General features: G+C 38.6%; 1 protein-coding gene across 7 annotated transcripts in view; it reads left to right on the top strand.

The window, feature by feature from the left end:
• NEIL3 (nei like DNA glycosylase 3) overlaps nt 1-21,433 on the top strand; it is a 79,289-nt gene that overhangs the window by 42,714 nt on the left and 15,142 nt on the right. For all 7 annotated transcript variants that reach the window (XR_003794130.1, XR_003794131.1, XM_029226192.1 and 4 more), the window contains 6 exons: nt 1,324-1,458; nt 1,768-1,981; nt 4,746-4,820; nt 6,402-6,568; nt 16,348-16,517; nt 17,957-18,374. Coding sequence is in view for 5 of the 7 variants with exons in the window: in XM_029226192.1 (XP_029082025.1) it covers nt 1,324-1,458; nt 1,768-1,981; nt 4,746-4,820; nt 6,402-6,568; nt 16,348-16,517; nt 17,957-18,374 (1,179 nt within the window). In the remaining 2 variants the exon portion in view is untranslated. The remainder of the gene's footprint in view (nt 1-1,323; nt 1,459-1,767; nt 1,982-4,745; nt 4,821-6,401; nt 6,569-16,347; nt 16,518-17,956; nt 18,375-21,433) is intronic.

The following is a 21,433-nucleotide window of genomic DNA, read 5'->3' on the forward strand; positions in this document are numbered from 1 at the left end:
ACATTTCCCCCTGAATAGATTTATAAGACCAAAAAAAGGCATACTTCTTTGATTTGGGATTCTTACTGGGGCTACTCCTGCATTTGAACTGGGTCTTAACCTTTGAGATTTTATATGTAGATGCAGTTTCATTATAGAAAGTGATTTAGAATCCACTTTAGGAGCCATGCAGCTGAAAAGATTTTAGGTATGATGGCTTCTGGGCATGACAGTTGTACACCTTTCACTGGCGTTGAACCTCCGTAGGCTAAGTTATGGAGTACTTACAGGCACACATGTTTCCTGTCAAGAACTGTGGGGCATGTAAAATGCATTTATGATTGACAGTAGGCGCACAGCGTTTAAAACCCACATCTTTACAGTTAGACTGGTTAACCTTGTACAATACTGTAACATGGTGCTTTGGAATTAGAAGCACAGAGCAGTTACGTTTGCTGCCAAAGGAGCCATATTTATTAACTCAACAAAGCTATAAGGAGAAGGGTTTGAAAGGCAGAAAACTATTTCATCTTGAGAGTCATTTCTGATCTTCATCGTCAGAAGTCTCGTAAAACCACTTTCTTTTTTTCTTTTTTTAAAACTGGACATACTAATCAATCCTATAAAAACTGAAAGGCTATGAATTTTTCATCACTGCACTGTGGCTTTCAAGTTAACCGTAAATATTTACAAATCCCCTCTTCCCAATACCTACAAAGGCAGAAGGAAACTAAAAGAATTGAAGACAATAGCATTTTGACTTGTTCTCTTTTCTTTTAATATGAAAGATTTTGCAAAAATTTGTTTCACTGTGTTATCCCAAAGCAGGGGGGTAGAAAAGAGTAAGTGTCTTAAACTATAGATCTCATTTTGGAATAGGTAAACATTTCCAATCTACTGTAGCTAGAAGTAAGGAATGTGAATGTTGGTGGCTTTGTAGAATTCATAAAAACACCAACTATAGGCAATTTAAATTTAGCCTTATCTCACCCCAAGCCTTTGAATCAGAGAAAAAGCTGAGAGACAGTAGACTGTGGTGTGAATAAAAGATACCTCATCTGACAAGAAAAGAGAACAGGGGTGTGTTTTCTTGGGCTTACTGTCAGGGCCTTATTATTTCTCTAGGAACTTATTTTCTTTGTGAGTTGAAAAAATGAGTGCCGTATCTAGTTTTATAAGGATACAAAGCCATTAACAAAAATACGATATTAGCTATCACTTTGTGCCCTTGAAGTGTCTATTGTGACTAACATTTGTTTGCTTATATTCCAAAAAGTGAAGGAACAAAAATTTCATGCATGATATACTTACTGCCGCTCAAAGATGGGTTTGCTTTTGTTCTAGGATTCATTTTGGAATGAAAGGCTTCCTCGTGATTAATCCAGTTAAGTCTAAAAATAAAAATGGACTTTCTCCTGTTTTTGAAGTACAGCTCACCAAAGATCTGATTTGTTTCTTTGACTCATCAGTAGAAATCAGGTAAAAGATTGAATTAAAAATTGCTTCAGCTGCAAAACTGCAAAGTTGGCTCTGCAGTTGGGTTTGGGAATGTCACATGTGAAAATAAATAAATAAACAAAAATTTTTAAAGTAGTTTATAACTGATAAAACGTCATTTCAAAAGATTCTTCAGATAACATGTTTTGTTAGGGTCGTCATTGTTTGGCTCTGTAACTCTTATAAGCTGGTTAACATAAAGTGTTTGTTTATATCAAAGATCATTTTAAATGACACTTTGTGAATTGTAACCAGGCACATGATTAATGTGTTTTCTATTCCTTTCTATAGGAACTCAGCAGAAAGCCAACAGAGAATAAGAATGATGGAAGAATTAGATGTATGTTCACCTAACTTCAGTTCCTCAAGAGCAGAAAGTGAAGTGAAAAAGCAGAGAGGACGGATGCTGTGTGACGTGTTAATGGATCAGAAAGTGTTACCCGGCGTGGGAAACATCATCAAAAATGAAGCTCTCTTTGACAGTGGTCTCCATCCCGCTGTTAAAGTAGGTGTTAAGTAGTTTTTAAATGATTTCTATATTTTTAAATACTGTGAAGGGACCAACGTGGAACACTTAAATCGGCGTGGCAGTAACACATTCTCCCCAGACAGACTTCCGGGGTCTTCGCTCACGCCAGCTTCTCCGTGAGGCCAACCCTGGCCTCTCTTTTAAAAATTGCTGTGTGCATCCCTGCCACCCACTTCTTCCTCCCAGGCTTCCATAACTTGCTTGCTTTTTATTTTTCTCCACACCACTGATCACCTGATACTTACATGTTATATACATTGTTTAGGATCTGACTTCTGCTAGAACACAGTCCCTTAGGAGGAAGGTGTCTGTTTCGTTCGTTGATGTATCCAAGTATCTAGAATAGAGTGTCTGGCATTTGGAAGGCATTAAAGAAATATTTGTTGAATGTATGAAAGAGCGAAGCTCACAACTTTCTTTTACTATCTGGCATATTAAATTCACACTCTACACACACTCATATATTCCTATTTGTACCTGTTCATGACATTAGAAAATGCTGTTTTGGTGGAATGGTAAGAATGGAAGTCAGGTAGCAGAGAATAAGGAATAAGTGATTGGTGAGGAAATGGAAACAAAACTTAGAGTGATTGTTAAAATAGCTTAGATTGGAGTGAAGGGAAAATATTAGACTGCTGGATGGAGAAGTTGGGACAAGAACTGGATTTTTAGGGTTTTTTTTTCTTGTTCTTCAACTGGAGTGACATGAACTTATTTATATGTTGGGAAAAAAAAACAAACTGGCCGAGAGGGAGAGGTTAAAATTGTTAAAAAAAAAAAAAAAAAAAAGGAACGGTGATTAATAGGACCAAGTTTTAAGAAGGTCAGAGCGGTTAGAACTCAAAACCAGGTGGAAGGATACATATATTTTAGTTTCCAGGGAAGAAAGCTACATTAGGGCTTTTATCCAGACCCAAATAGTCTCTATTAACTAAACCATCTTTTACGTGATTCCAAAGGTACCTATTTATTTTGTGTAATTGCTTCCCAGAGAGTTTTTATAAAATTCAGATCAGTAGGAAATAAGTTTTCAAAGAAACCAGTTAATAATTGTTGTAGATTTGGTTCTGTTTTTTGACACTTGGAACCTGCTTGTCAAATTTCTGTAATATGGGAATAATGAAACAGAATTTTAACACTAATGAGCTTATGAGCTTTCTAAAATCATCTAGAACTCTATGGAAAATGTTTTTGAAAAAAGTACCCAGAGTGTTGTTAACCAGAACATTGTTGTTATCTTTGATAAACTGACAATTTACTTTTTATCAGTACGTCCAGCCGGCCGTAATGCGTGAGGGGGTTAAAAATTAATCTTTCTGAAGCTTAGCTATTAGCCCCCTAAAAGCACACGCACAATGATTGAAAAAGTATAATCTAGCCTTTTAAGATGTGACTGAACGTAGTACGTAAGATGTGGTAAGAAATAAATGAATTTGAGAAGTACATATGTTTTAAACTTTAAATAAATGAAAAAATAATACTTTTAGAAGGATTATGTTGATTAGATGGTTTTAGATTTTATAGGCACTGATAAATTTGTTTCTGTTATATAAAGATATACATATGTATTCCTATACACACAACAAAGGTGAGTCTTTAGAATTTCTTCTGGAATTACTATTGAAACTACATGTGCCAAATGATAATGAATTCTGCAAAGGGTGACCCTGAGGTTTATGCTAGGCTGTGTCACAAAAAAATTCTTCAGCAAGTTCTGTTTCTGAGTTCGTCCATGTGTTAACATGTACTTTAATATTAAAGCATGTCTATAAATTCATATCTTTTTAAAGCTTGATAGTGACCTTGGTGAACATCTACTCCTGTACCTGTTTGTCCCTTCTTTCTGGTCTTTTTTTTTTTTTTTCCTTCCCTTTTTCTCCTGCAAGACTTTTCAAGGTGGCTGATAGGCAATGCTGGGACTTTGAAGATGTCCAGTACAGAACAGGTATTCAATAAATATTTGAATTTAGAATTAAAGTTTATAAGATGGTATTTTTCTTTTTTGAATTTTTCTAAAATTGAGTTATAGTTAATTGGCAATGTTGTGTTAGTTTCAACTGTACAGCAGAGTGATTCAGTTATATACATATATGTATTCTTGTTCCGAATCTTTTCCATTATAGGTTATTAAAAGATACTGAGGGGACTTCCCTGGCGGTCCAGTGGTTAAGACTTTGCCTTCCAATGCAGGGGGTGCGGGTTTGATCCCTGGTCAGGGAGCTAAGATCCCACATGTCTCGTGGCCAAAAAACCAAAACATCAAACAGAAGCAGTATTGTAAAAAATTCAATGAAGACTATAAAAATGGTCCACAACAAAAAAATGTAAATCTTAAAAAAAAATAAAGATACTGAGTATAGTTCCCCATGCTATACAGTTAGGTCCTTGTTGTTTATCTATTTTCTATGTAGTCGTGTGTATCCATTAATCCCAAAGTCCTAATTTATCTCCCACCCCACCCCCGGCTAGCCCCTTTGGTAACCATAAGTTGTTTTCTATGTCTGTGGGTCTATTTCTGCTTTGTAAATAAGTTCGAGAATGGATGGTATTTTATATCTGTAGTACCATCACTTAAAAATATACACGGTTAATAACACTGAATAGATATATGAGTTTTAGAAGAGATGCATATATTTCAAATCTATTTCAAGTTCTCTTAGGTAGAACTGGCAAGTGGTATTGTTTTTCTACAATAATGAACAAATTATGAAGCTCTCCTGAGTTGTTTTTCTATTTTAAGGTTTGTCAGTTAACAGATGAACAGACACATCACCTTGTGAAAATGATACGTGATTTCAGCCTTCTTTTTTACAGGGTAAGAGCAAAAATTTTTTCAACTATGTAAAATGTCAGTTATTTCCCTTTGCACCAGAAATGTCAAGGCTGTATGTAGCCATCTAGTGGTAAGAGCATAGAGGTGCAATAGGGGAGAGTGACATGTTATGGGCATAATTAACACCTTGAAATTAGGTCACAGGTCGGTCCAAACTTGTCTAACTCTAATTATATTAAATTATCTTTACACTAAGTTGGGGGACAGCTATGTTAGCATTTTACTTACTTTGACTCTTGTTCTAATTTTGGATATATAAAAGTAACATATAGGTAGCCTAGAGAGAGATTCAATACTTTGGGATAAATATAGACTTCAGTTCAATCAGATTTTGCCACTTACCTATCAGTGTGGTTAATGTTATTTAGGTAACTTAATTTAGATTTAGTTTCCTTATCTGTAAAACGGGATAATAATACTTCTCTATCTACCACAGAGACTGTTTTGAGAATAAGTCCTCACTAAACTGTAAATTTTGAAAGTTGTATATATACATATATATGCATATATAGAGTTAAGTAAACACATTTTGTCTTTAAACGAAGTATCATAAATATGTCTTTTTTTCTCTACAGTCCATTTCCTGTATTCAAAATGTGTGTTTTTACTACTGTTAGAAAGTCAGGTATTGTAGGCTTCTTCATTAATTGGCCTAAAGTGTTAATGAGCCTCTTGCTTTACATACCTGTCCTGAGTATCGATGGCTATTTTAATATTACATATGCTCACTTATTCTTCTAGGGAAAGATGATTACAGATACCTACCCATTTTCTGCTCAGATTAAGATGGGCATTTCAATACTTTGCTTAAATTAATATGAGTTGTTCCTGTAATTTTCAGCTTCTAATATGATCCACCATATTTCTGGGCTTTTAAATTTTCACACTGCTGATGTAAATCCCTAACATTCTCTTTGTAGGAGCTTTAACTGTATGTGAGTAGAATAAAACTGTGACAGAGAGTATCAGTGTCTTTTGAAATAGAACTTATGCCAAAACAGAACATGTTCGCTGCTAAGATGGCATTTAAATTTTTCTTTTTCAGTGAGTCTGTAAGATTAAAAACAAAAAAACTGTCCCTTTTCAGGTCAACAAAGAAGATGACCTTGTTAAGTGTTTCTCCCTAGGAATAAATTCTTTGACTGTTGAAACAAAGTGAGCAGCTTCGGTGTTCTAAAAATAATCAGATTTAAAGCTAATCTAGTCTTTTTCTTATAACCATATAATTATGTTTAAATATAAAAACCTTAAAGGCATGAAAGACATTTTAAATTATAGAACTTTTATATCCCATTTAGATAGGAGGGTAAAGCCATGCAAAGAACAGTTTTGAATACTAGTAAGTTATACAATAATGACTTAATTATTTCACACAAATCTTATTTGACAAATGTTGCTGAATCTTGTCAATACCTTTTTCTCAAATGAAAGAAAAGATTATGAGGACATATGTATAAACATATGTACATTTTTAACAAATTATTTTTAGAAATGACTTTCAAGAATATATCTTTCAATACTATTTTGTAGATAACATTGTAATGCTTGTTTGTTTGTTTTTAGTGCCACAAAGCAGGATCTGCTGTCTCTAACCACTATAAGGTTTACAAGCGTCCTAATTGTGGTCAGTGCTGCTGCAAAATAACTGTGTGTCGCTTAGGGGAGAATAAGAGAATGACATATTTCTGTCCTCACTGTCAGAAGGAAAATGCTCAACATGTCGACATATGGTGAGAAATCTAATTTAAACTTTACTGTTTGCCCTAATTCTCTAATAAAAACGCTATTAATAAGAGAACATAGTTGAATAGCTATCAGGCTATTAAGAACAGAACATAACTTACAAGTATTTGAACACTTGGAAGGAAATAGTAAATAATATCATCCAAAAACCAGAATGAGCTGAAGATGCCTTACGAGCCTCTTCTGAATTCAGTAGAAAATCTCTGACTTTGATGTTAATATCCAGGCTTTGACTTTCATCTCATTTGTAAAGTGATTACCAGGAGGTGTAGTTTTGTCAATAATTGGGAAAATGCGAGTATTTGCTGAAGTCCTTGCTTTTGAAATAATATTATAGAACATTAGCAAGCTCTCTTTACAAAATTGCTGTCTTCTTGGTGAAATAACCGACTACTTACTAAGCACATGTGTGGTGATTCAGCCAGTGGCTGAGTAAGTCTGTTCCCATTCTGCATTCCAGAGCTGGGGAAGTAACCACAGGATGGGCTCAGGGACCCACTGTGGGATGAACTTGAACTAAAATCCCATTGATCACCTGACCTCCACAAGCCCCTACTCTGACTGGCAGAGCACAGTGGCGCTTTTGGGTCTCCTGGAATTAGTGTCAGTTCAGAACTAGTGTCCAGTAGTCCTCAAAGCTTTGACAGTTTCCTTTTCCACAGTGTACTTACTCCGGTAAGAGGCCATAGGTCCCTTTGGCGAAGGCTGGCTGAAATATTAACAGTATAAAGGAGCTGAACTATATGTGATTACAAGCCAAAATAATCAGTACAGACATGAAGCACATAAAGTGCTACAAAAGTTTGGGGGATGTTAGAAGTTTATAGGTATACAAAAGGTTGGGAAAATCTCATGGAAAAAGTGTAATTTGAAGTTTATTTTAAAGAGATAGGGGGGACGGGGTCAAAACGGCGTACTACGAGGATGCGGAATTTCCGTCTCCTCACAACTAGGGCACCTACCAGGCACCGGTGGGAGACCACAGACATGTAAGGGGACGGGAGGAACCCCCAGCGACCGGTTGTTTCAATTATACTTTTATTTCTCTTAATGTATTTTTTATCATTCTAATTTTATTTTGGTTTTTATTCTTTGATATTGTACTGCTCCTTTTTTTCTTTCTTTCTTTTTTTTTTTTTTTAACCACACCATGAAATTTGCGAGATGTTGGTTCTCAGGCCAGAGGTCAGGACCAAGCTGCTGTGGTGGAAACTCTGAGTCCAAACCACTGGACTAACAGAGAACCTCAGACCTCAGGGAATATTAATCGGAGTAAGGCCTCCCGGAGGTCCTCATCTCAGCACCAAGACCTGGATCTGTCCAACTGCCTGCAAACTCCAATGCTGGACGTCTCAGGCCAAACAACCAGTAAGACAGGAATACAGCACCACCTATCAAAAAGAGGAAACAAACCAAAAAAAAAGATGAAACCACGGAAAAATATGTTACAGATGAAGGAGCAAGGTAAACACCTACAAGACCAAATAAGTGAAGACGAAATAGGCAACCTATCTGAAAAAGAGTTCAGAGTAGTGCTAGTAAAGATGATCCGAAATCTGGGAAACAAATTGGAGAAATTACAAGAAACAGTTACCGAGGATCTAGAAGAAATAAAGAGCAAACAAACAGTGATGAACAACACACTTACTGAAATGAAAAATACTCTAGAAGGAACCAATAGCAGAATAACTGAGGCAGAAGAACAGATAAATGAGCTGGAAGATAAAGCGGTGGAAATAACTGCCAGAAAGCAGAAAAGAAAACATAATGAAAAGAATTCAGGACAGTCTCAGAGACCTCTGGGACAACATTAAACACACCAACGTTCAAATTATAGCGGTCCCAGAAGAAGAAGAGGAAAAAAGGGGGTTGAGAAAATATTTGAAGAGATTACAGTCGAAAACTTCCCTAACATGGGAAAGGAAATAGTCAATCAAGTCCAGGAAACACAGAGAGTACCATACAGGATAAACGCAAAGAGAAACACACCAAGACACATATTAATGAAACTATCAAATATTAAATATGAAGAAAAAATATTGAAAGCAGCAAGGGAAAAGCAGCAAATAACATACAAACTATTAGAGCTAATCAATGAATTTGGTAGAGTAACAGGATACAAAATTAATGTACAGAAATCTCTTGCATTCCTATACACTAATGATGAAAAATCTGAAAGAGAAATTAAGGAAACACTCCCATTTACCACTGCAACAAAAAGAATAAAATACCTAGGAATAAACCTACCTAAGGAGACAAAAGACCTGGATGCAGAAATCTATAAGACACTGACGAAAGAAATTAAAGATGATACAAATAGATGGAGAGATATACCATGTTCTTGGACTGGAAGAATCAGCATTGTGAAAATGACTATACTACCCAAAGCAATCTACTGATTCAATGCACCCCCTGTCAAACTACCAGTGGCATTTTTCACAGAACTAGAACAAAAAATTTCACAATTTGCATGGAAACACAAAAGACCCCGAATAGCCAAAGCAATCTTGAGAAAGAAAAACAGAGATGGAGGAATCAGACTCCCTGACTTCAGACTATACTACAAAGTTACAGTAATCAAGACAGTATGGTACTAGCACAAAAACAGAAATATAGATCAATGGAACAGGATAGAAAGCCCAGAGGTAAACCCATGCACATATTGTTACCTTATGTTTGATAAAGGAGGCAAGAATATACAATGGAGAAGAGACAGCCTCTTCAATAAGTGGTGCTGGGAAAACTGGACAGCTACATGTAAAAGAATGAAATTAGAACACTCCCAAACACCATACACAAAAATAAACTCAAAATGGATTAAAGACCTAAATGTAAGGCCAGACACTGTAAAACTCTTAGAGGAAAACATAGGTAGAACAGTCTATGACATCACAGCAAGATCCTTTTTGACCCACCTCCTAGAGAAATGGAAATAAAAACAAAAATAAACATGGGACCCAATGAAACTTCAAAGCTTTTGCACATCAAAGGAAATCATAAACAAGATGAAAAGGCAACCCTCAGAATGAGAGAAAATATGTGCAAACGAAGTAGCAGACAAAGGATTAATCTCCAAAATATACAAGCAGCTCATGCAGCTCCATATCAAAAAAACAAAGAACCGAATCCAATAATGGGCAGAAGACCTACATAGACATTTCTCCAAAGAAGGCATACAGATTGCCAACAAATACATGAAAAAATGCTCAGCATCGCTAATCATTAGAGAGATGCAAATCAAAACTGCAGTGAGGTATCACCTCACACCAGTCAGAATGGCCATCATCAAAACATCTACAAACCATAAATGCTGGAGACGGTGTGGAGAAAAGGAAGCCCTCTTGCACTGTTGGTGGGAATGTAAATTCATACAGCCACTATGGAGAACGGTATGGAGGTTCCTTAACTAAAAGTAGAACTACCATATGACCCAGCAATCCCACTACTGGGCATATACCCTGAGAAAATCATAATCAAAAAGAGTCATGGGCTTCCCTGGTGGCGCAGTGGTTGAGGGTCTGCCTGCCGATGCAGGGGACACGGGTTCGTGCCCCAGTCCGGGAAGATCCCACATGCCGCGGAGTGGCTGGGCCCATGAGCCATGGCTGCTGAGCCTGCGCGTCCGGAGCCTGTGCTCTGCAACAGGAGACGCCACAACAGTGAGAGGCCCGCATACCACAAAAAAAAAAAAAAAAAAAAAGAGTCATGTACCACAAAGTTCATTGCAGCTCTATTTACAATAGCCAGGACATGGAAGTAACCTAAATGTCCATCAACAGATGAATGGATAAAGAAGATGTGGCACATATATACAATGAAATATTACTTGGCCATAAAAAGAAATGAAATGGAGTTCTTTGTAGTGAGGTGGATGGACCTAGAGTCTGTCATACAGGGTGAAGTAAGTCAGAAAGAGAAAAACAAATACTGTATGCTAACACATATATATGGAATCTAAAAAAAAAAAAAGCTTCTGATGAACCTAGGGTCAGGACAGGAATAAAGATGTAGACGTAGAGAATGGACTTGACATGGGGATGGGGAAGGGTAAGCTGGGACTAAGTGAGAGAGTAACATTGACATATATACAGCACCAAATGTAAAATGGATGGCTAGTCGGAAGCAGCCGCATAGCACGGGGAGATCAGCTCGGTGCTTTGTGACCACCTAGAAGGGTGGGATAGGGAGGGTGGGAGGGAGATGCCAGAGGGAGGGGATATGGGGATATATGTATGCGTATAGCTGATTCACTTTGTTATACAGCAGAAACTAACACAAGTTTGTAAAGCAATTATACTCCAATAAAGATGTTTAAAAAAAAAGAATTTTGGCTAAATAAATGAGCAAATAGACATTATTTACTTGGAAAGAAGGAGCATTGCCACAAACCTTGAATCATTGATGATAACAGTGGCGGAGCCAAACGAAGTCTCCAAGTTTGTTAATTAGCAAAAGTTAGTTTTACAGGTAAGATGGGATCAACTAGTAGGAATCAGTAGTAGTTCTGGAGATGGCTAATGTCTTACCTGAATCAGTAGATTAAGGACTTTTTAATTGATTATAGCATAATTAGGATGGGAACTGAAGAAACAGACGTGAAACTTGTGTAGTGTAATGGGCGAGAGATGGTTTCCAGTCCTGAGGTCAAGACACTGGAAATGGAGAGAAAAATAGGTACTTGAAAAAATTTTAATGCCAGCAAGTATTGTGAGAGGTTTGCTATGGAGGATAAAGCAAAGAGTTCCAGGCCCAAAACCAGAAATTTTCACTTTATAGACGTGGGAAAGACGAGTAGAATGGAAGAGATAAATTAAGTTTTGGATATGTGGACTAGATAGTCCACATAGGGTGGGAAGTGGGTGGGAGATGATGGCTTGAGTGTTACTACCCGTGTTCTTAGTTGAAGTATTAAAGCAAGTTCAGTTCACTGAAAAAGTATATAGAAAAGAACAAAGGAGGAGGGAGGCGCCATCTTGTCTGTGGAGAGCTCAGGGCCCTGGGATGGAGATGACATGGTCCAGATCCCCATTATGTCTTCATAAATATATTTGCAGCTATCTTTTTTTTTTTCTCCTTGTTCCTGTGTTTCATTTTTTTCATCACCTTTCGTTATTGATTACTTTACTCTAAACCACACCATATCCCCTTTTTCTCAGCTTCCTCATCCCATTTTACTATCATAGAGATCCGAAATATGTTTAAATAATGTTATATTACACAGATTTACGGGTTTCTTATTTTTAATGTTATAGGTGTACATTTATTTGATCAAAAGTGTATAACACTGGATCTGGAAGATAGAGTACATTCAATATATATTTGTCTACTGAATAAGTGATTAATGTTCCATATGTATTTGTTTTCTGTGAATTGATAGCTTTTGAATTTTTAAAAAATTCTTCCAGATTATCAAGTAAACATGTTATTTATCATAAAAATAAGATCATTGTCAATTCCAAAGGGTTTTTGAAACTAGGATTCAAAGCCTCAAGGGTTCCCTGAAAGAGACTTGGGAGTTACTACGAGTTAGGGAGGCCATGCTGTACTGGAAATGTCCTGGGCCCTGCATTCCCTCCTCCCTCCTGACCTAGTTCTGTTCTGTCTAGGCATCCAGCTCAAGACTCATTGCAAAATAAGTGTATACAAAATAAGACATTTGAAAACCAGTAATATTGGCCCCAGTCTTAGAGATTTCTGTAATTAAGTATATTCAATTCATTTTCTGGATAAGCATTTGAGCACTTTTTATATTGACTAAATTTTTTCACTTTAAAGTCATTTCAAATGAAATTGAAATATGAGAAGCCCAGTAGTAATGATCTAAATTCTTGTGTTCCTTCAGTCACTAAAAGTTTACTTCACCCCTTCCCGAAGTCCTCCCCAGATTTTCCAGTTTTCATTGATCACACCACACTTTGAATACCTATACCAGTTATTGTTGGCTCTCCTTTATATTACTAGCTAGCATAATTTACATGTGTGAGTATTGTTTCCTTAAGGGGAAACTGCATTTTTCTTTGTTTTTTACTAGAGTCTTTATAATTTCTGTTTCACTTTTTCATTTCTGTACTGTTTACTTTCTTTCTTAGGGTCTGCTATATGCCAGGTACTGGGAAAACAAAGAGAACAGAGAATACAGTCACTCGAAGTGCTCAGGGTCTAACGTGAGGAGTCAATAGATCATTAGAAGCCCGTGATGGAAATGCTGCAACAGGGCACATTTGTGCTAACGGCAGTGGAGCTATAGTATGGATGAGGAAACCTTGAAATCCACCTGGGAAGAACAAATCTCTCTGAGGAGGTGAAGTTTGAGCTTAGCGTGGGAAGAAATAGGAACTCATCACAGACAAGAGGCCGGAAAGGGATTTCCTGAGAGAGAAAACAGCCCCTGACAAGGTGCATGGGGAAACGCCCTGTGCACTCAGGAAGCTGCAGGAGAGGAGGGTGTTTTGTTCCTATAGGAAGACGTATTTATGTCTCTAGAAGCCATCTAGTTTGGAAATGTGTTGAGAGCTGGTTGCTAGTTAATGAGAATTTAGTGTTGTTTGCAAACCAGTCCTTAAGGCCGAGCTGACCTGGCAGAGATTTTTCAGGGGGCTGGAGCAATTATAGGGCATTTGGGAGACGTGAAGAAGATCTGTGGTGGGTTAATCTTGACAGGATAGCCCTGTTTGGGGAAGAGAGTTTGACTACATAGCTGTCATGTTTAAAAACATAATTTACAAAGGACTCAAATTTTGACTACAATGAAAGATACCCAATGCAAATTATCTTAAATTAAAATGGGAATTTATGGGTCATGGAGCCAAAATAAATGTTGGGGTAATTTCATAGCATCAGTGGAAAAACTATAAAGACCCACGTCTCAGGGACTGGAACTCCCAAAGGTGACCTTGCCTGGGCTGCCCACAGATGGAACAAGTGGAAAGAATACAGGCAGGTCTAAGCTGCTTCCTGCTTCACCCTCTCATTTCAAGTCTCATGGTAGCAGATTCTCTCTGGTTTCAGCAGGAGAAACACATTCTGGGGGGCTTCCAGGAAGTACTGTGGCTCCCTGACTAAGGGATCAGAGTAGACTGTGGCAATTGACTCAGCTGAAGTAGAATTTGGACAGATTGCTGGGCTTTACCCCGAGGGTGCGATTCACAGGTCTGGGGAGAGGCCTGGACTCTATATGACTACTGAGTTCCCACGTGGTGCTGGCGCTATGAGCCCAAGGACCTTTCTCTGAGAACCACCAGCCTTTGGGTCTCTCTCCCTCAGCTGTCCCTGCCCTGCGCCTCTACCAGGCTGTCTGTGGGTCAGTGGTGGGTGGCGCCTGGGTTGAGTGCACTCGCAGCCCAGGCCATAAGGTCCCCTAAGAGGAATGGAGCAGAATCGCTTGTCCTGGAAGTTTAGACAGTGCATCTGCTTCCTGTGCCAGGCCGGCAAACCGTCCCTGGGCACCGAGCAGGTATGAGCTGGTGCTGGCAGCACGTGGGCCTTGCCCAGAGAGAGCCCCAGGACTGACACCAGCGACAGTGTCCTCAGCGTCCGTGCAGCTGGAGTGACTGCCCCCACTCTGCACCCTGCTGCTCCGATCCACAGAGGACAGCACAGCAAGCCGTGGAGGCTTCGTGAGCTTCTAGATTTGCCTCTGCAGCAGAGCCTGCAGGACTTGCTGGTGGACCAGTTATGAGGGTAAGAAGGGTTAAGGACGGCTCACAGGTTTCTGGCCTGATCAACTGAGTGATGCTGATGTCATGTACTGAGATGTGACAAACTAGCAGAGTTGCGGATGGGGGCAGGAGGTCCTGACTTATTTGTACTAGTTTCCCATGGCTGCCATAACAAGTTACCACTAACCTGACAGCTTAAAGCAACAGAAATTTCTTCTCTCACGGTTCTGGATGCCAAAAGCCCAGCATCGGTTTCATTGGGCCAAAGTCAAGCTGTGGGCCGGTCTGTGCTCCCGGAGGCTCTAGGGGAGAATCCATTCCGTGCCTTTTCAAGCTTCCGGTGGCTGCCAGTGTTCTTCATTTGTGGCTACACGACTCCTCACGTCTCTGCCTGTGTTGTCACGTTACCTTCTCCCCTTCTGCCTCCTATCATATCTCCCTCTGCCTCTCTCTCATAAGGATACTTGTGTTTGCATTAAGAGATCACCCTGATAATCCAGAATCATCTCCCCATGTCAAGATCCTTAATTACATCTGCAAAGATCCTCTTTATAAAGTAACATTTACAGGTTCCTGGTTTTGTGACCTGCTGTCTTTAGGAGGCCATCATTCAGCCCACTACAGACAGGTTAAGGTTGGAATTCCTGTTACACGTCCAACTGGAGATTGGAAAGAATTTATTAGTAGGCGATTAAGAAATGGAGCAGTAAGGAGAGAATGCTTCCAGAGCTTCTTTATGTAACAATAAATATCCCCTCATGGTTAATGAAATTTATAGGATAGAAGATGAAAATGGTTAAAAGTTGGAGCACATTGAAAATCTGAAGGTTATTTAAATTGTGTTTACTTAATTATGAATAAATGTATGATGCTGCCTCAGAGTAAGTTAGTAGAGGGCAGGGATTAGGTGAAGTAAATTCTATAGAAGGCCTGGTGTTCCATAGGAATAAGAAATATTTTTAAAAATTTATTTTATTGAAGTATAGTTGATCTACAGGGATAAGAAATATTGAATGGCATTAAAAGTCAAGGTAAGTAAAGATAAAAAAAACCATAATGAGATGAGTCTTACTTTCAGATTTTCTTATGCTATTTATGATTTTACCAGACAAGTCTGAATTTTAAACCTGTTATAATTATGCGTAGGAGCAAAATGTTACAGAAGACAAGGCTACCTTTGAAAGTCAAAGAACTCATGTTCTGAAACGTAAGGTACAAAGCCTTTACTGAAAGAACTTTTTTTCAATATTAATGTTTGGAATCATGAAAGGAATCCATGACACTGCATTGGCTGCTAAACCACGTGATGTGCTCTGTAGCCCCAGAGCCACGTGCTAAAGAGCAGGACTGTATCAGAGCTTTAGACAGGCATTTCCTGTAACAGTACGGAGTCATTCAGGAATTCCCGCGTTACAGATCATAGATCGGTTGATTTAGTGCCCAGCAGATATTGAGAAATTCCAGAGGCACACGAAGTAAATGTAAAACTTGTCTCATCTTACATTCAGTGCTCTAATTTCTACATGACTCATTTCCTCCCTAATTTGAATAAAGATATTTTAGTTTTGCTTTGGGAAGAGTCCCACTTACTTAAAAAACTAGTTGAGGGCTTCCCTGGTGGTGCAGTGGTTGAGAGTCCGCCTGCCGATGCAGGGGACACGGGTTCGCGCCCCGGTCCGGGAAGATCCCACGTGCCACGGAGCGGCTGGGCCCGTGAGCCATGGCCGCTGAGCCTGTGCGTCCGGAGCCTGTGCTCCGCAACGGGAGAGGCCACAACAGTGAGAGGCCCGCGTACCGCAAAAAAAAACAAAAAAAACTAGTTGAGAAATGTTCCCTAGTGGTTATGTCAAATATTTTTAGTTAGTTTAAAAAACACACACACACACAACTCTTTGACTCTAAAACTTTTGTTATTTCTGTCTTTAAAAGCAATCAGCAGGGCCCAAGTAAAAACATTTTATTCCGAGAGAGAGAGAACTTCTAAGCAATAGTAAACATGTAGCGTTTGGGTATTAATGGTTCTGTAATTGTTTCTAAGATATCCAGAATGTATAAGAACAAGACAATAACGAAAGTGTTAGTGATTAACTTTAGAAGTTCTCTTATAGCAGGCTGCCAGCTAGAAATACTACAGTCAGTTGGCCATCCAGCAGAGGGGGTCATCTTATGGACTCTGTGGCCCGGAAGTCTGAAGAGCAGTGGACATGTGAGGTCTGTACGCTAATAAATAAGCCGTCTTCTGAAGCATGTGATGCTTGCCTGACTTCAAGGCCTACGGGTAAGAGTGAATTTTGATTCTGAGTGCCTTCCATTTCAAAGAGGGTTAATTATACAAAGTCAGGTACATGTCTTGTTCCGTCTTGATATTTCATAACGAAGTAAAATGCTCTCTTTCTGAAAGGTTTAAAGGAATTGCCAGCCTTTGCATGTAAACGATGCTGACATTCTGTTGAGCACTTTTTTTTTAACGGGGGGGGGAACACGCTTGTGCTGAAAGAGTATGTGCCGTTGTATCTCAAAAAACTGAGATGATCACATCTGTTCTCTACTGTTTCTAATGAATTATTCAATAAAGCTTTGTTTTATGCAGATTTCAGCAACTTTTGAGTTTGTTATTCAGTCCAAGTGTTTCATAAATTGAAAGGGAGGATTTCTGTAAGAATATCATTGCAGGTGGAATAGGAAAATGCTGAGTTTTTTCTCTTCTTTAGCCTCCTACCCCTTGTTATTAAAATCTTTACCCAGACAATTGTACTGATTTCATTGAAATCCTTCAGAATAACTCTTCGTAGCTCACAATTTCGTGCATGCAGAGGATGTAGAACCTCAGAAGAAACCTGTGATTAAGAGCCATCTCACTGATGCAGCTTCTCCTGTGTTCTAAAAGTGTTCTTTCTTTCTTCAATTAGGGGAGAGAGTTCATTCTTCTGGACCCCCCATTGTGTGAGCTGTCATGTTGTGTTGTGTGCGCTGGGCCAGAAATGCAGGCATCACCCCATATACAGCTTTGCTAGTAGCAGAAGGGACTGTGTCTCCTATTTCTGTCCCTCCCTCTGCAGTATCGTTCAACAGAGAGCCCTCAGAAAACCCCAGTCTTAGGTTTCCACATTTATTCTGACATTCTGAAATGCCTTTACACATCTTAATTATTTTCTTGTTATTTTTTTCTGAGTATGAAAGGCAGATAACTGCACTTTAGAATAAGTTACAGATTCCAAAATCCTAGGATGCTTTTTTGAAACATATTTAATAAATGTAAATCTTTGTAATTCATCTTTACTTAATTTTAATAGGCCTTTCACTTGGTCTTGTCATTCACAGAAGCATTCTTGATAATCTAGATATAGGCTCTAACTGCTGAGCGAAAGCTTTGTGGGGTGTCACCTCTTATTTACACTGCTTTAATATTTGGCCTAATAGCAACAAAATTGATAGCTCAGTAACCTTTAAATGCTTAAACATAACATAAAGCATAACAAGTAGAAATCTTTATTAAACCCATCTCTGAGTCCCTGGAAATTTTGCACTTCATGTGGTACTTTATTTCCTAATCTGAAGGTGGTTAACTCTGAATTGCTCAAGCTAACTTTGTATTATTAGTTCTATACATGAGGTCACTGTAATAAATGAACTAAATGTTTTAATCAAATGAAAAGATGTTTCAAACAGTCAATGTATTTATAGGAATAATGCAGAATTACTGGTCTCTCCTTCCAGATTCGGTACCCAAGAATGAAGAGAATCCTATCGCCTTTAACAGTTTAGTGAAATACCCTTGTAATAGCTTTGGAAAACCAAGGACGGAAGTGAAGATCAACAGGAGAACTGCATTTGGAACTACAACCCTTGTTTTGATGGATTTCAGCAATAAATCCAGTGCTTTGGAAAGAGAAGAAAGCCAAAACCAGATACTAGATGGGGAATTTCCAAACCCTCCTACTAACGTTTGTTTTAGTGATACAGTGCACCCCTCCAAGGAGAGAACAAACTATAGAACTCAACTATCTAACAAAGTAAACACATCATCTATGGTCTGCTCTCCCTCTGAATTATTTAGTCCAGCATATAAAAGATTAAAAACAGCCCACTGCTCACCACGGGATCTCAAAAGTGGCAACCCTGGATTTTCTAACAGGTATGATGCTTCTAACCTTGCTCTTTAAGGTATTTGCGTAAGTTTTAAGAATGCAGAAAGATCATCCATTGCTGAGGAAGCTGAATTGATCTTGGAAATGTCAGTCAAACCCTGAAAGACTGTTACAGTAATTTGCCTCCCTTGCCTCCTCTAGCTTATAATATTAGAGAAGGGAAGGGAATGAAAAACAGAATTTCCTCCATCTGTAGAAAGTTGTGTTTTGCTTTTTTCTGGCTGTAACCATATACATGCTTAATACAGAGTGTTTGGAAAATATTGGAAAGTATAAAGAATAATGATTAAATCCCCCATAATCTTACCGGTTAGCAGTCTCCACTGTTAGCAGTTTTGTTTAAGCTTTTCTTCCGATGAAAGATAGTTCTTCTAGAAGGGAAACTATCATTCATAACATTTAGTAAATGTCTTCTGTTCTAAAGAGAGGGATCTGAGATATTTTTAGTGACATTTCTGCCAAAGAAAGTGACTGTATTTCAAGCAGCCAGGGGGCAGGGAGTGTGGTATTTGTTTCAACCAAAAAGGCTCAAAGAGCGTGAGTACTACTTTTGGACCTGAAATTAAAAAGTTGTAATTCCAATTAATGAACCCTACCAGATCAGATACGTTTTACGAGACTACCAGCTACATGTTCAGGAGAAGACCCCCCAGTAGCTGTCACCAGAGACAGAGACATTTTAATAAACAATGTCATCCTTGTTCCTTAATGATTATTGGCAGATCCTGGAAATGTTCTTCCCCAACCTTGTTTAATTTCTTTATCTGGGGCTCCTCTCACACCTGATATTATGCCTCCTCAGGGAGAGAGATCTCTCCACAATTTTCTTTTCCTTCAGAAAGCAGACACTGTATATCCAGCACCTTTAAATGAAGGGAAGAGTTTTTTTTGTTTTTTTTTTTTGCGGTACACGGGCCTCTCACTGTTGTGGCCTCTCCCGTTGCGGAGCACAGGCTCCGAACGCGCAGGCTCAGAGGCCACGGCTCACGGGCCCAGGCGCTCCGCGGCATGTGGGATCTTCCCAGACCGGGGCACGAACCCGTGTCCCCTGTATCGGCAGGCGGACTCTCAACCACTGCGCCATCAGGGAAGCCCAGGGAAGAGTATTTTAAACGGAGTGAAGGTGAGTTTTCTTCCCCTATGCCTTTTCTTGCCAGCGGGGGATAAGGAGAGGAAGAGTTGCTGTGGACGGGATCTAAAATAATCTTAGGGGTGTTCTGATCTCCAGCTTTTCATCTGATGAGCTATGTCTTTGCTGATGGAAAGATTCTTTGGGCAGTGAGATGAAGGACCACCATTGCACAAACCTAGACCAACCTCTGGGAATCCTTTAATAACAGAATTCTGAGATGTTTTTTGGTCAATAGATGCTTTAATCTCGAGTTTCTTGTACTGACTCTAATTTTACCATCAGTTAATCTTGATCGTTTATCCTTGGCTGATTTTTTGTTGTTGTTGTTCATAATCATGTATAATAACTGTTTTGACTTTTGTCCATAATACTCAAAAAATATAGACATTTGAGTTAAGCTATGGCGGGCAAACTTTTAACTGACTTGATCCGTACGCCACCTTTTCACTGAACACTAATTAATGTGTCATGACGGAAGTTCATGAAGGAGCTAGTTAAGAGTGTCTGAGTTGGGAGGCTATGCTGTAGGAAAATCATTTTTGAACAGCCTTTTCTGTTGTGTAGCTTAAGTGGAAAGAAGCAGATGTGATCATTTAAAAATATTGTGGCTTTTGTTGTACTCAAACGAAGTATCTTGGCATATTTTTATTTCCTTAGTGCTTTGTAGAAAATCTCAGACAATTTAACTAATGAATTATGGATTTAAAAAACATTAATGTAACCTTAAGTTTTAAAGATTTCTTCATAAGCCATTAGTAATAGGGTCATATGATTAATCACAGCACACAGCTTTACTTAGAAACACTGCAGCGTGCGTATGTGTTGAATATAAGAACCCCAGGAATGAGACTCCAAAATCAATCAACATCAACTAGCAGAATAAATGTCAAGTGATGAAATACATTCACCCAGCAGCGCTTCTGCACCCAGCTACTTTACAAGGAATAAATTGCAAATTACTGTCATTTATTTCATTTTTCTCCTTGTCTGGCAGCTACAGTGTTCATCTTGTGGACAAGATGCCGAGCAGAAGCTCACAACATAATAGGATTAAAGCAGGTGGTCCACTCAGAGAATTTATAGCCAGTTCATTGTTTCTTTAATAATTGTATGGTAATTAATTTGCCTTTTGTTCTCTTAATTACTGCTCTCATCACCACATGATACATGCCATGTTGATGGGGCATATTTTCAGATTGGTCTTTAGATAGACTTGAATTTTATCCAGCTACTGGATTATAAATTAGATCGTTGAACCAATTTTTAAGCAGTTAAGAATGACTGTTAGACAGTTTTAAGTCTTTGATCCATCTATTGTAAACGCAGAGCAAAACACAGTGATAACCACTTCAAAGAAGCATAACGTGTTTTGGGTTGAAGCTTTTCCTGAGCTGATGCAAAGGCTCACGTAGATGAGTGAAATGAAAATCAGTAACGTTTTCTCAGGTGTGCCGCCATCAGGGTTGCTAGATTCTACCTCTAATCACCAGTGAAGCACTCATCCTCTTGTTCATGCTTCTGGTTCACCTTTTGGTGTTTTCAGTCCCCAAGGATGTCAGAACCACCTGGGACCATCCAGGATGAGTCATTTAACCTCTGTTTGTTTGTTACGATCCTTGAAATACTGCTGAGCTACAAAATCTACATTCAGTGAGCCTGATCAGTTCAGTGTTTTTATTATAATGAATCACCCTATCTGTAAAATAAGTTAAACCATGATAAATTGATCACTGAAAAAATACCCGTTTTAAAAATTACAAACCTGTGCTTGGTAATGTCTTCCTTCTTGATAATAGTTTTTATCTGATCTCTGTTCAGTGTTACTTGAACAATGCTTATTGAACATGTTCAGTGTTTATTTATTAATAAGTATTTATTAAGAACCTATTATACATTAAGCACTACTCTTGGTTC

Source organism: Monodon monoceros, unplaced genomic scaffold (genome assembly GCF_005190385.1).
Source record: "Monodon monoceros isolate NGI ecotype Baffin Bay Population unplaced genomic scaffold, NGI_Narwhal_1 Super_Scaffold_17, whole genome shotgun sequence".
In the NCBI taxonomy this organism is placed as follows: Eukaryota; Metazoa; Chordata; class Mammalia; order Artiodactyla; family Monodontidae; genus Monodon; species Monodon monoceros.